General features: G+C 40.7%; 1 protein-coding gene across 3 annotated transcripts in view; it reads right to left on the bottom strand.

Annotated features, from left to right (window-relative positions):
* The window catches only part of SORCS1 (sortilin related VPS10 domain containing receptor 1), a 483,063-nt gene that overhangs the window by 114,304 nt on the left and 353,419 nt on the right, over positions 1 to 15,340 (bottom strand). For all 3 annotated transcript variants that reach the window (XM_044382096.3, XM_057308722.1, XM_044382097.3), the window contains exon 7: positions 1,325 to 1,443. In XM_044382096.3, coding sequence (XP_044238031.1) covers positions 1,325 to 1,443 — 119 coding nt within the window. The remainder of the gene's footprint in view (positions 1 to 1,324; positions 1,444 to 15,340) is intronic.

Raw genomic sequence — 15,340 nt, 5'->3', positions numbered from 1 at the left:
CTTAGTCCTCGTGATGGCTTACAGGATCATGTTCACAGTGGCATGGGTAGAAAATATACAATGCTCTAAATGCAGAATTGATTCCCATTTGTGAGTTATATATGTGGATTATAAACTATTATTAGAAAACAGAAAAAGTTCCTGGGAGAAACAGAGATAGAGAAATGAATTATAGATAGAACCAATACAGGTAACCATTTTAATGTCACTTGGTAATTTGATGCTGAGGTTATCAGAGTACCCGTTACTCATTTCCCTAAGGAAAACTGATGTGTGTGTGTGTGTGTGTGTGTGTGTGTGTGTGTGTGTGTGTAATCATTTGTGAAACATTTTAAGAGTACATAGGATGATGTTGGGCATTTTGAACATTTGCTTCTTTAAAACATGGGATTGAATATTCTGAATTATGATTTCTTGTCCAAATACATATAACAGTGTTTAGAACATGTCTCAATCATAGTGAAATTGTGTGTGTATGTGTATATATAGTATGTGTGCATAAATAAATAAACATATATAAGTATATATATTTAATACATAAACATACAAACTATTATGTATATTTAATTCATAAACATATAAACTATACAGATACAGAGTATTTAGCAATTGTACCTTTGTCACTTTTAGTATGAGAAGCAATAAGTGAAGTCTGTCCAAACTTAACTAATAACTGGAGCATTATCTAAACAAGCCTAGAATTTTCCTTAAATACTGAAAAGAAGCAAAGCATACTTGCTCCCTGTCTCTTCTAACCACTCAACCTCAAAAGGTTTGCCACTCTCTTCAGGAGTGAAAAACCCGGCTGAGTACATCCCATCTAATTCTTATCCTAATCACAGTCAGAGCAAGACAATAATGGCTGATTACTCTCCACCTCACCCCTGCCTCCCACCACCTCCAGCTACCCCACAGCTTCCTGTTCCCATCGTTTTGCTATTTTTAAGGTGAATATCAGGGAACAGGCTGATTGGCTGACTATTCTGATAGGAAGAGACTGACACATCCGCTCAGTCCCATGAAGGCAGAGGAGGGGGGTGAATAGAAGCATGCATCATTCTGAGACAACCTTTGTACACTACACGGTGCCTCCAGGACCCTGTATTGATAAGGTCCTCCAGAGGCTGCCCAAAGGAGCTAATTAACATTCCGTTAGCATAGAAGCTTCGACACTTGGTAATGTTCCTTTTGTCAAAAAGATAATTATTTTTTTTCTTTCCTTTTTTACTCTTAAGGGAGCATAAGCAGGCAAAGGAGGCTACATTAGGACAGAAGCAGGAAAGAGAAATGCCTGAGACAATCAGCAGAAGTGGATCTTTCATACCTGAACAAACACATAATCATCCTGGACAATCAAAGAGTCTGGGTCAATGTAGCCTGGGAAAGGTTTATTTCTGTTGGCCTCTGTGCAGTTCTGCATTCGGCAAGTTAGGTATTGTGAATCTGAAAGAAAAAAAATGGGTAGGGGGATGTATACACACAGAATACTGGACTTGGAGTGGACATTTTCCATTTCCCTTGCTATCTCCAATTACTAAAACAAACCTCACATTCTTTAACTGCATTATTCTTCCCATAATCATTGTTAAAAGTAGTATCATTATTTTACTCACTTTCTAGCAACACCATCACCACCATGCCCCAGTGCTTCCAACAAATCTTGCCATCCTGGAATACTAAATTTCCATTAATTAATTCTCCCCTCCCAAACCTAAATGAAAACATTTTTAAAAACTGGCATTAATATTTGTGATTTTGTAGGGTTTTTTGTTTGTTTTTGCATTTGTAGGCTCTTCCTCCACACTTTTGACCTTTGACCAACAGGCAGGGAAACGGACATACACGCCATCACCGGTCTTCTCATGCAAGAAGTGCACTGCTATCAACAGAAAGATTCCATAGCAAGATAAAGGCTTTTCTTCTACTAATAATTAGAAGTGAAACAAAATAGAGAGGATATTCCTGAGTCTAAAATTCTGCTCTCACTTCACAGATAAGTAAACTAATCCTACCTGAGACTCGACTGCAGATGGTAAACCTATCAGTTGTAATAACTGTTATATAGATTTGAAATCTATTGCTGGAAGTGCATTCTGTCGGGGAGGCTGTCTTGGTTTTTCGTCTACAACTATTCTGCCCTGTCTACTAATCAGATGTCACTTCCTTACTTAAAACTCCTTTTGCCTCATTGCATTTAAAGTAAGTTCAAACCCTCTAGGACCCACCACTTCAATTTCCCCACATGCTAATCTCTTCTTCTCTCTGTGGTTCTTCTTATCTGGCCTCCTTTATGTTCCAAAATGTGGCCAAACTTTCTACCACTTAAGAGATTTTTCATCTGTATTCCCTCTGCCTGAAATGTTTCTCTCCAAGTTGTTCATGAAGAAGGTTCTAGATTTTAGCCCACTATTACCTCGGAGGGTCTTCCATGATTACTATTGATCACACACCATTTTGTTAATTCCCTTCATGGAATTTATCACAATATAAAATTACCTCTTCCTTATTTATTTCTGCCCCTTTCCATTACAATATAATCTCCTTGGAGATAGTGACTGCTTTTTCTGGTTGTTCACTAATGTACCCCCAGATTCTAATACTATTCCAGGCACACTTATTCCAGGGGGTAAGTAAATACTCACTGGAATGTGCCTATTGATTGAAATATATATATTTTAAATGAAAAATAAAGTTTTATTTATTTATTTATTTGTTTATTTTGATGCTGAATGAATGGATGAGTTTGCTTTTAGGACATCAGGGACATATACAGAAATCCAGTCTTCTGAATTAAAAAAAAATCAGGAGATGAAGACTTACATGAAATGGGGGTACACAGTAGTATTGGGTTGGGTACAGGGATTCACTAATGACTTCCTTAAGGCAATCATTTTTACTTAAGGACCTTGGGTAAACCTGTATTCTAGAAGGAGGACCACTAGGGGGCGGCATGCACATTTGCTCCATCTGACCAATGATTGATGTAATTGCTGATAAGCTCTTAGAAGACTGGAGGAGAGCTTTATCTACAGTATTCCTTCATCCCACTGCCATCTGTGGAGATGGGATGGCTTTGAAGTACTCTAAGCCATGTAGTTCCGGTGAAACCATCTCCAGAGATAAACTAAAGAAGAGCCACTACTCACTCTTAATTATCTCCTTCTGCAAACATTCTTATAGTTTTATTTTCAGGCATAACTCAAGATCTTTCTCCTTGAAGACAATTTCTGGGACTCAGTCCGTCCCCACCACTATAGCACACAAAATCTTTACCTCACAATTTCACACTTCACCAGACCCCTCTACAGCTTTTAATTAAGTTCTGTTTTTCTAAAGGTAGCTTGGGGTCACAGAAACAATGGACATTGGCAGCTAGGAGACCTGGGCTTGAGTTCTGGTTTGGTCACTTGCTAGCTGCATAGTTCAAAAAAAGTCTTTTCATCCTCCTGAGTCTTGCCACCTACATCCATTAAATTGGGATGCCAACGTCAATACTCTTGCAGTTTGGCTCTAAGAATTAACTGAAATAATGTATATGCTACATGTTTCTAAACTCAAATGTGTACAGATCTCAGTTGTTATCAATAATGGTAATATTCCTATTTTCTCTTTTGCTACCTTTCACAGTGATACGATCAGTTTGGGGGCACACAGGAGATCCTTTAAAAGGGTAGTTAAACTGAATTTGAGTACTCCAGTTATGTTTCTCAATCAGTTATGTTTTGTTGGTGACCTGCCAATACCCACTCTTCCCCAGCCTCTTTAATGGAAAAGCCAATACTGGATCTGTAGGCCTGTCCTTCCTCCTGTGTGACTGATAAGTGCTCGTAGGCAAGGATTAATTCTTTTGGGTCTACGCCTATTCAAGGTCTTCCTACTCTCCTTGCCACTGGTTGGTTCGGGAAAGGGCATTAAAATCCTGTTGTAGTAAATGAGAAGAGAGGGAGGTCTTTTAAGGGGCTTCAGGGAGGGATCAGGAGCTGCAGCCGAAGACCCTCTTCTGCCTCTCTAGAACACTGTGTCCAATGTGATGCTTGGGACTGTGCTGGCCTTTTTACACAGAGGAGCCAGTCTTACAGTTAAGCTCACATAATGAGTATGCAAAGAGATGGAAAGGACCTATTTCCTGATGACACTGAGTTACTGATTGTACTGAGCCCAGAGCTGCTCTTTCTCTGTGCTTCTTATGTGAGATAATGAATAAAAACAATGATTAACCAAACTGAATCAAAGGTTCTTGATTAAGAGGTCTTGGTCTTCAAATTATAAACACAACTTTCAATCAGAATTTCTTGGACTGCTACCTAATGAGGACTTCTTGATAAATACACAGTACTTGTTTTATTTGTAATGGAGTCTAAGAGTTTCTTTCTCAAGACTTTAACCTCCTTTTCAAAGGTTCCTGAACAAACACAAGATGGAAAATATAAAGATGCACTTTCCATATTTATAACTCAACTCTTCAGCAATTATGAATCTAAGGAATTTGGGAAGAAAATAAAAGAACAGAGAAACTAACATTTGTTGAGCATCTATGTACCAGGTACTCTGAAGCATGTTCGTCTTTATTTCATACATTTAATCTTCACAGTACTACAAAGTATAATATATCAACTGATTTTTTAGATAAAGAGAATGTAGCTCAAAAAGATCATGATTTACAGAAATGGCATTATGGGTTTCAAACGTGGTTGGCTCCAAGGCCTGCCTTTCTTTTCTTTTCTTTTTTTTTCTTTCTTTTTTTTTTTTTTTTGAAGATCTAATTGGCTTTATTTCTTTTTTTTATAATAATATTTTTTTATTATATTATGTTAGTCACCATACAGTACATCCCTGGTTTCTGATGTAAAGTTCCATGATTCATTACTTGCGTATAACACCCAGTGCACCATGCAATACGTGCCCTCCTTAATACCCATCACCAGCCTATCCCATTCCCCACCCCGCGCCCCTCTGAAGCCCTCAGTTTGTTTCTCAGAGTCCATAGTCTCTCATGCTTCATTCCTCCTTCTGATTACCCCCCTTTCTTTATCCCTTTCTTCTCCTCCCGATCTTCCTAGTTCTTATGTTCCAGAGATGAGAGAAACCATATAATTGTCTTTCTCTGCTTGACTTATTTTGCTTAGCATTATCTCCTCCAGTGCCGTCCATGTTGCAGCAAATGTTGAGAAATCGTTCTTTTTGATAGCTGAGTAATATTCCATTGTATATATGGCCCACATCTTCTTAATCCAGTCATCTGTTGAAGGGCATCTGGCTCCTTCCATGATTTAGCTATTGTGGACAATGCTGCTATGAACATTGGGGTGCATATGGCCCTTGTCTTCACTACGTCTGTATCTTTGGGGTAAATATCCAGTAGTGCAATTGCTGGATCATAGGGTAGCTCAATTTTTAACTTTTTAAGGGACCTCCACACTGTTTTCCAGAGTGGCTGTACCAACTTGCATTCCCCAAGGCTTTTATTTCTACTACTCTATGTTGTGTGAAAAATGTCTGTGAACTGGGAGCCAATTTTTGTTAAGTATATTTTGGCTTTGAGCTATGTTATCAGTGCATATACCTGTACACACACACATACAAACAGACCAGTAAATTTATATTTTTGTGGGTTAAGTTGGCAATATGGATCAAGATCCTTGAAAATGAGATCTTTTAACGTCACACCCACTTCTGAGAATTCTACCCAAGGAAATAAGTAATGATCTATGAAAATAATTAGCTATTTCAATATCCATCAGTGTTGCTTATGATAAAAAAAAAAGAAAAGGATGGCCAAAAATGGGGGGATGATTTTTGAAAACTTCAGAACATGCAGTTTGTGATTAAAACTGTGCTTCTAAAGAACATATGAATATTTATGTAAGTGCTTAATACATTTCATATAATAAAAACAGGTTACCAATTAATAATATTGTATCAATGTTAATTTCTTAGTTTTGAAAACAGACCTTTGTCGTTCAAGATATTAATGTTAGGAGAAGCTATGTAAAGCTGTACTGTCTTGGTAACTTTTCTGTTTACCTAAAATTATTCTAAAATAAAAGTTTTTTAAAAGTAGGTTACCAAAATATGTGCATATCAGCTAGATTCTGTGCAAGTTGTATATATAGATATCTATATATGTATGTTTGCACTGGAAAAATGAATAAAAGATATACAGGAGATGTCAACAGTAGTATACAGGTAGTGATGTGAGAGAAGGAGACAACTGTGTGTGCAAATCCCTGGTCAGCATCTCTCAGCCAAGGGCGTGGAGGGAGTGTTGTCCACAGTGAGCTTGTGAGATCGGTCTCGAATTCCTCTGCTTTTCGGTCTTCCCCCACTCGCCATGACACATACTGAGGGTGGAGCATTATGAGCAACACTGCCATGAGCCTGTCCTCGGCTAAGAAATACAGAAGGTCCAACTGGGAGACACAAAGAAAGCCCCAGGAAGAGGTCTGAAAACCAATTCTTGCTCAAAATGGCTCACAGTGAAATTTGCAAGCTGAAGGGGAAACGAACAATTTTGAGCTGCCTGCCCCCGCTAAAGTGCTCCTGGTTTGTTCTCGTTCTCCTTCTAATGGAAACAGAAAGAAATTGGCTGCACTTCGTAATGAGGGACCAATCACTCTTATTCCCCTTGGGGCTTGCTGTAATAGCATTAAGTATGATGAACTCTTTCCATATTCAATTCTAGTGAGTGTATGATGCGATTCCATAGGAAGTATCTTGTAATTTGGCATTAATTAACGTCAATTAATGCATGCAACTGCTAGACTTTAGAATTAATTTCATTGCTTTTCCCACACAGATGTTTTCCTTGCCATAGGTAATTAGGGCCCTGTGCTGCTCTTCTCAGGCATCCTCACTGTGTGCAAGCCAGCTGCTGCCTGGTGTAATGCGGTTCCCACCCCAGCAAAATCTGTCATCTAGAGAAAGGCTGCCTTTCAAAGGCCAGGCTTTGAGCAGAGGGACAGGGCTTTAAACGTAGGTTCAAGGCCTGCTAGCTTGGTAAACCTAGGCAGTCTCTTCACCTCTCTAAACGCTGATCTGTAAAATGGGAATGGGTGCAAGGTATCTTGCTGGCGGCTGTGACAAGAGAAGACTTCAGTTGGGAAAGGCAATGAGTCCAGTGCCGGGCAAGTCTGTGCTCCAGTAACAGGAGCTGTGGCTGCTACTGAAGTGCCGTCTCTTTAATCACCAGTACTGCCCACTGTGTCTCACGGGACACGACCGTAAAGTACTCCACACACTTCTATCCGATACAATATCTTCCTTCATGTTCACTGTGTGGTTTGGGTTAAAGACTTTTTTTTAAGTAATTTTTTAAAAACACCATGAAAAATATTCTCCTTGCATAATTAATAGATAATGGTGTGAGGCAGTGGTCAGTGGGCAGAACTGGAAAATAACTGGGGCTATGAGGAGGACATGGGAGGCGCGTGGGTGCCCAGCAGAGGGGGCCGGCCAGCCTGAGACCATATTGCTTTGCAAGCGCGCCCTTCTGTTGGGGGCGACATTCTAGGTCCTAGGTCCATCTCCACCATGCTGTGTGACTCAGAGAAGGTCACTTACAAAGCTAGGCTTCAGACTTATTCTCTATGTAATGAGGGTTATTAGGACTTAAGAATTAAAAAAGGATGTTAAAAATCAGACTATCACTTTAACATCCAACAGGTCTTTACTATACCCATTGAAACCTGTCTCATTCCCACTCCTGCGCCAACAAACAAACCTCTGTGACGTTGGCAAGTCTGTATATTCAGGGTTTCTGCTATTTCTAAACAGCACGTTCATTCCTGGCTGACACCCTATGTTCATTCAGATGGTTACTCTGGTTTGAACAGCCCTTTCCTTGCCTGCCACCCTGTCCAAATACTTCCTGGGCTGTCTTCGATGGAGTTTTTCCCGAGGCTCAGGCTGCCCTCTCCCCTCCCAGAATCTCTCCGATGAGAGCAGCAGCAGCAGCAGCATTAACCTCCAGAATAACCAGAGCAGCCCTCTCCTCTGGGCTAGGAACTATGCTAAATGGATCGCATGCTTTTTCTCTTTGAAACTTTATTTTAAAAATTCCAGAAAGCAGTATTTTTTACAGATGAAGAATTCCAGACTTAGGGATGAGATCTGTATAAGCTCAAATGCTAGTAAATGAAATGCATTACAGATCTAGAACTCTACCACTGATTCTATCATTCAGCAAATATTTATTTAGCATCAAATCCTTTCGTATGCCTTAATATTATAAAAGTTCCATTTTAAGCAAAACCATAAACTCCGTAGCCAGTCACAAGCACTTTGAAACTCTCCCCATTCGCCACTAATTTTCAACTTTAAAACAGGGCCATTTTTAAAGCTCATATATCTGCCTATATATCTTCCTTCCGTTCTTTATGTTGTTCTATTATTTTAGAGCTCTCAGATTAGATGCTTCCAACACACACACGCACGCACACACGCACGCACACACATGTGTCGACATGCTGGTGCTCATGAACACTTGATTGCCATGAGGGTTCTGGAGTCCTCTGTGGCATGTGCCAGTTAGAAACTGACATCTATCTGCAAAGCTGTGACTCCAGCCGTGGCCCCTGAAAAGACTAAGTTCAATAATTTTCTACCGAAAATTATAGACTTAGGTCAAATGTTCTCCCTTGACATAATGAGAATGTGGCACTGCTTTCTTCTATGAAATCTTTTGCTTTTGGTCCAATATAACTTTCTAAATGTTGTCTTTTATGTTTAGCCTTCTGACATTTAGGAGGCCATGATTACTACAGGAAAAGTTCTGAGATCATAATTTTGTCAAGCACAGGAATAGGAATTAGGGACATGAAAGAGGCCATAAGGACATAATAATTTAATACAAATATAGAAACATCACATGTCAACTACAATGCACTGTGGTGAGTGTATCTCAGGAAGGAGCAGGTGTTGTAGCCCACAGGTGAGGGACACCTTGTGCCAGGACTTCTCCTGTGACTGCATCTATTTTACTTTGCACCACACAGAACTGTAGACCTGTTATGCCCCCCTGGCCTACAGTACTTTGGGGGATAGAGGCCACTTTACTACTCACTCTAATGCATAGAGGGAACAATGACCTCTGTGGTGTGAGGGCAGGGACACCCGTGGAAGGTTTCATGGAGGACCTGGGAAAAGTCTGGAAGGCTGCTTGGAACAGCGGTAGGGTGAGTGATAAGGATGAGTGCAGAAAGTAGGAATACTTGTGAGAACACAGAGGCGTGAGGGGGAGGGTGGGACATGTGTTTGAGGAATGCTGCCTGTCTGTTCTGTGAGAAAGCCACACTGTAGCCACACAGTTTAAGCTGAAAAAAGACACAAAGTTATCTAGAAGGTCACACCGAGCCATGAAAAACTGAGAAGCATATTTGTTCGAAAAACTTTCCAAAGTGAGTTAACAAAGACAGGGGGTGGGGAGGGTGCAGGAGGGAGGCATAAGTGGGGGGGTGGGGAGCAAAAGGTAGGAAAGCCAGAAGGAAGGAAAGCAGGAATAAAAGTGGGAAGGAGAGAGAGAGGAAAGGGAGAAATGAAAGCAGTTTGGTGGGTGGGGGAGAAAATACACAGAATTTTTTCCAGGGGTATTTTGGGGAAGGGGTGTACAATATTTACTCAGATGTGTTCACACATTATGTGATTAATTTCAGAACAAAGAGTCAGTTCAAGGGATTGCCTCTGAGGCACGTGGGTATGTTCAATCCACTATTTCTTCACTTAATAACTTTCTATTTTTATCACCTTCAATACCAAATATCATACATGGAACATGGTCGATGTTCAACCAAGACCAATAACGTACAATTTCTGCCTTTCATGGTGGAATAAACAAAATGACCCATTGGCCTGTCCTCTCTATATTCCTGGCCTTCCTGCTACCCCTGACCCCTGCCAAGCATGGCCACACTCCACATCATGTGCTGTTCCATCTGTCTGGAATGCTAGTCCACAAGGCTATCTCCCTTACTTCCATAAGGACGTGGCTCAAACATCAAATGCCACCTTATCAGAGATTCCTTCCTTGACCTCCCCTCTGCCTCAATCACTACTCTCCTTGCTCTGCTTTGTTTTACTTCCTGGAACAAGTTCACCACTTGGCATTATACACGTGTTTATGATGTCTCCCCTTACTACAAGGGAAACTCTAGGAGAGCAGGGCCTTTGCAACGTTCCCTCCTATCTCTCATTCGTGTCTACGGCAGCACGTAACACAGCATACCGGTCCAGCAGTGTCTGCTGAATGAATGAATAATAGGTTTGGGGTGAACTAGACCTGGCTTCAAATTCTAGCCCTGAGGCAAATGGCAAACACATTTAATCACTAAAAGCCTTGTTTTCCTCAAAGTTAAAATGAGAAAAATAACAATAGAGCCTACTTACAAGAATCAGTACAAGTAATGCAGCTGAAAAGTACTTAGTGCAGTGAGTAGCACTAGGCAAACGACAGGAATACAAGGCACGGTATTAGTATCATCGTTGCTTGAGAACATACAGGACCAAGGAAGGAAATGTAGGAGTAAGTGCTGAGATCTTTACGGCACTTTTTTTTTTTTTTTTTTTTTAAAGCAGGAGTGAGAAGCAATAGGAATTTTCCAGACACTTGGCAATTGCCATATGTGGTATAAGGACTAGTGCTGCTGTGTTCTGGGGGATCCTGAAAACCCAACAGAAACGCAGACCTCTGTGGTTGAGTGAGGGCCGGGGGAGAACAGACTTCTCTTGCGCACTCTGTCCTCTCTTCCTGAGCATGAGAAGTAAGGGCACAGACCTTCTCACAGCTGGCTGGGCACACAGCATGCAGGGAAAGTAGCACAGAAGCCTACAAAGAGCCCACTCTGAAAGCTGCCCAGTGGGGCCCATTACTGCGTGTTCCCGTCAGGTTTTCACTGCTGCGTGGAGAGGCCTGTGTTACCGTGTTTCATGCTTTTCTGGTTGGTTTTCAGGGCTAATTTTAAGGCTACTAAATCAGAGAGGCCAAGCTGAAATCACTAGGAGTCGAAATCAAGAGGCTTTTGCACTATGAACAATGGGGTCGGAAGGAGGCAGCCAGGAAAAAGGCCAGTGCGAGGTGCAGCTGCACTGCCTCGTCCTGGATGCCTGCTGTGGGGACAGGTGAGAGGGGAAAGGTGCTTGTTCAGCATGTGGGGGACGAGTAGGGAGTGATCAAAATCTGCACCTGCCCCGAACTGGAAACTTCTAGCCTCTTCCCAGGTCCCACCTCAGAAACTGTTCCTAAATAAACGACTGAAAAGAAGGTAAATGAAGGTTATGAAAGATGGGGTCGAATAATGCCAGTTGGTGGGCCAGTGTTGGGACCTTCGCTGGAGTGGGAGTGGCCAGTTTGACATTTTTTTTTTTTATATTTGCATAGAAATGCCAAAGTGTTCATCTTCTCTGGAACATTTAAGAGATTTGATATGTTTTAAGGGTGCACTGACCAGGAAATACAAATAGCCAAGAAAAATAAAAATTCTTAACCTCATTCACGATTAAATAAATGCAAATGAAAACAATAAGGATATAGCTCTTTGTTCATCAGATGAGTTATGTTGAAAAAATCTTTGATAATGTCTTGGGCTATTGGGGGCTTACGAACCCAAGCATCCTAGAATCCTCATACTGAAAAAGCGCAATGATACAACCATGTCAGAGGACAATGTAACAATGTCTACTAAAATTTTCAATGTATACACTCTCAGACCTGGAATTTGCCTTCAATAGTTTCTCTTTCCAGCAGTGCTTGTTGCTTGCACAAGTCTGAATCCTTACTAACCAAACAAGTAATATGTGTATATGTGTATGGATGTATTAGCGCTGTGTGAAAGAGCCAAGCCTCTACAGGCCTATTAATGAAAGAAGGGCTAACGCGAGCATGGTTCTGCACAAAGTGGGTTTTTTTTGTAGTCATCGGTCATGAAGTGGCCACATTTACATGTGCTGATACGGAAAAATTTGAACGTGTTATTGTGTTCCCCAACAGTGACTTTAGCATAATGGTTTTACAGCATGAACATTTGTGAATGTGTATGTATGTGTACTCACATACATATTCACCTGTGTAAGCTCAGTTTCTGAAAAAATGCATAAGAAATATTAAAAAACATACTACCTCTGGGGAATGGGAATGAAGATCAGGAAGTGGATTTTACTTTTCACTTGATATACCTCAATATGGCTTATCCTTTTGATTGTCATCACTGCTACTCTCATTGGTATAAAAGTAATCTATTTCTACAGGGAGAACTGAAAGCACCCCACAGGTCACATACTGAGGCCTGATGAGACCTGAGGTCTCCATCACAGCCCCTTAGCATTGCAGCCACGCTCCCCCATCCAGGTGCTGCTAGGCAAGCCACTCAATATGGAAGTCAATTGGAGCACTGGAAAATGGGACGTAGAATGGGATGTCCAGTTCTCACCCAAGACCAGAATTTGTGGGATGGTGGTTATATAAAGTTGTGAGTCTCCTTTGATTTTTATTTCAGCTTGTAAAATGCTAGTCTGTGGTTCATTTCAGCAAGAGTTTTTGGACAGTCATTTTCACAGTTGGTTAAAGGGCCAAGGTTGTTTCTCCCCAGTGAAAGAGATTAGTCCTTGCACAAGTTGTTACAAGGTTACTTACTCATGCAAATAGACAATGAGTCCAGTAATTGTTCCCTGTCCATGCTAGCACGGATCACCACCAGTACGGAAATAGTCTTGTCACTGACTAGGCCTTTCATTGCAGAAGTGAAAGGGAGGAGCAATAAAGGTCAAACTTGATACTGCAGGTTTTCTTGCAAGATGATATTTACAGATGTGCATAAATAGAGAACTCTGCATCCCTGTGTAATTGCCATGTGAGGAATTCCGATCACAGTTACATTCTTTTCCTCCAAAATCACATATACGTAACACGCAGCACACAATTTCAGGGATTTAGTAAGGTTCTTAAACTTATCCATTAACCCTTCAGGACTCTGTAGACCCTATGGTTAAAGCCTTTCTTTAAGAAGACATGCTTATACAGATAAGGTTATTTCTTAAGCCAACAAATGGGTCAGTCTCTGAGATTTGTACAAAGAACCAAAATAAAATGAGATATGGCTTTTCACAAAGCTTTCAATCCAGTGGTTTGGTCAACATTTTCTAACTACATACATTACATACATATATATGCACCTATATTAGGCCAATCAATAGAATATAGGTTTCCTTTTTATGGTTTTAATGCACTGGGTAGCAATTTTAATGTGCTGGGTGCACAGGACACCTGAGTACATGCACATTTACACACACACATGATAGTCAAGCAGCAAAATCTTTGTCTCTGGGATGAGGACCTGTCAATTTGTCCTCAGTTAAACGCAGGGGCCAATAACAAATGCCACATCCAATAAACATGTTCAAAATTTTCCAATAATAATTCCTGTGATTGATTGTAATTGAGGTTGCTCTCCCCAGCCTGCCTCCCAAGGCAGAGAGGTAATGCAAGGAAGAATAACACCCTTGTCACAACGTAAACTACAGGACATCCAGATTCCAGAGCACAGTGGCAGAAATGTCTACGGCAGTCATATACTGTCACAGAGCAAAACAAAAAGCTCTTTCCAGAGCTTACCTGCCCTCAGCTGCAGAGACTTCAGGTGAAACAGTAATCAATTATAAAATGTAATCTAGGGAAATGTGAAAAGAGACTAAAACTGAACTTGGAATAACAAGCCCAGATAAGCACTTGTAAGCCACTCTACGGGGATGAGCCAAATAAGCTAGTGAGGGATTTCTCCTGTATCAATATAACAGAATTCCCGACTCCATTAAAATCAGAAAGCAATTACTTATTGAAAGTCAAAATATTATATTATTTTGGCATATACCGTACAAAATGTATGACCTAGAATATACACAATGGGTTCCACAGACTTAAATTTTGTCCTAAATAGTACTGAAGGGATAGAAATACAAGAAGGATCTCAATCAGAAAATAGGGAGGGAAGTAACATACAGACATTAGAATTCCTGGAGCAACTGACCAGCCTGGATCCTGGGTTTAATAAATACAGTCTCCACCACATACGCTAATACTTTACTACTCTGATCTCTCTCTGCTCTTTCCTTCTCTCCTCTTTCTGTCTGTTTCTCTGACCTGCAGTCCTGGTTACCAAGTACCTTGAGGAAGAGGAAGAGGAAGAGGAAGAGGAAGAGGAAGAGGAAGAGGAAGAGGAAGAGGAAGGAAGAGAGAGAGAGAGAGAGAGAGAGAGAGAAAGATAAAGAGAGGGAGTGGATATGATACTGAAAAAAATCTCTTTTTTTTATACCCAGTCAGGTCAGGCATTATGCCTAGATCCTTTATTTCAATTGTAGGTAATTTTTTTTTCTGTTTTGTTTTGACAGGGATAACTTTTCAAATTAAATCCCTTTATTGAATTTTCACTCTTGGGTAGCTTCTGAAGATGCTGCCTTTGCAAAAAAGTAAAATAAAATAAATAAAATTAGAACTGATCTATTTCATGCCATGTGAAAGCTGAGCCCAAGATGACAGTTTGGCATTATCAACCTTCATGGCTGCAGGGAGCGTAGGAATAACGTTGGGTGAAAGACGACGTGCACATCAGGGAAAGCGACGGCCTTATTGTTTTCAGGATGTGGGGCTAGGTGCATTAGATGCCACAAGCCAGAGCGGTATTAACCCCAAAAGCTTGAAAAGGAAAGCAATCTGGGAGGTTACCGTTTCCATCCGGAGCTTCCTAAACAAGAGGTGCAGTCATGGGAGACAGACCCTAAAGCTCTTTCATTAGTTTTTCATTATGGGACTTTGTTACTCTAAACATGTTCCGCTGACCAGCAGCACGGGCTGTGCCTGGGAACTTATTAGGAATGCAGACTCTTGGGCCCCTATTGAATCAGAATCCACATTTTAACAAGATCCTTCACTGGGCCATGTTATGTTCAGATTTGAGATGCAATGACCTAAAATTTTCCGACAACTTAATAAGTGACTTGGTCACCCTGACAATTGGCCAACTATGTATGCACTCACTCAACAAATATTTACTAAGTTCCATATACATGTTGACACTGTGGCATGTGCTGGAAACATGATATTGACCAAAGATACAGCTTCCTCTCCTAGAACCTAGAGGTCAGTTCATTGTAATTAATCACTATGGCTGGTTCAGACATAAATATACATTTCTATGTTTTTTAACTTTTTATTTTGAAGTAACACATAAAAGTTGCAAAAACCAGTACAGAGAGTTGCCCTTACCCTTCTCTTGGCTTCCTCCAAAGATAACATCCAGTATAACCACAGCATGAAGGCAAACAAAATATGAAATTGGTTTAGACTGGGAGTTCAAGA

This window comes from Ursus arctos, unplaced genomic scaffold, assembly GCF_023065955.2.
Source record: "Ursus arctos isolate Adak ecotype North America unplaced genomic scaffold, UrsArc2.0 scaffold_7, whole genome shotgun sequence".
Taxonomy (NCBI): domain Eukaryota; kingdom Metazoa; phylum Chordata; class Mammalia; order Carnivora; family Ursidae; genus Ursus; species Ursus arctos.
The sequence above is the reverse complement of the archived record's forward strand: the minus strand, read 5'-3'. Positions and strand labels throughout refer to the sequence as shown.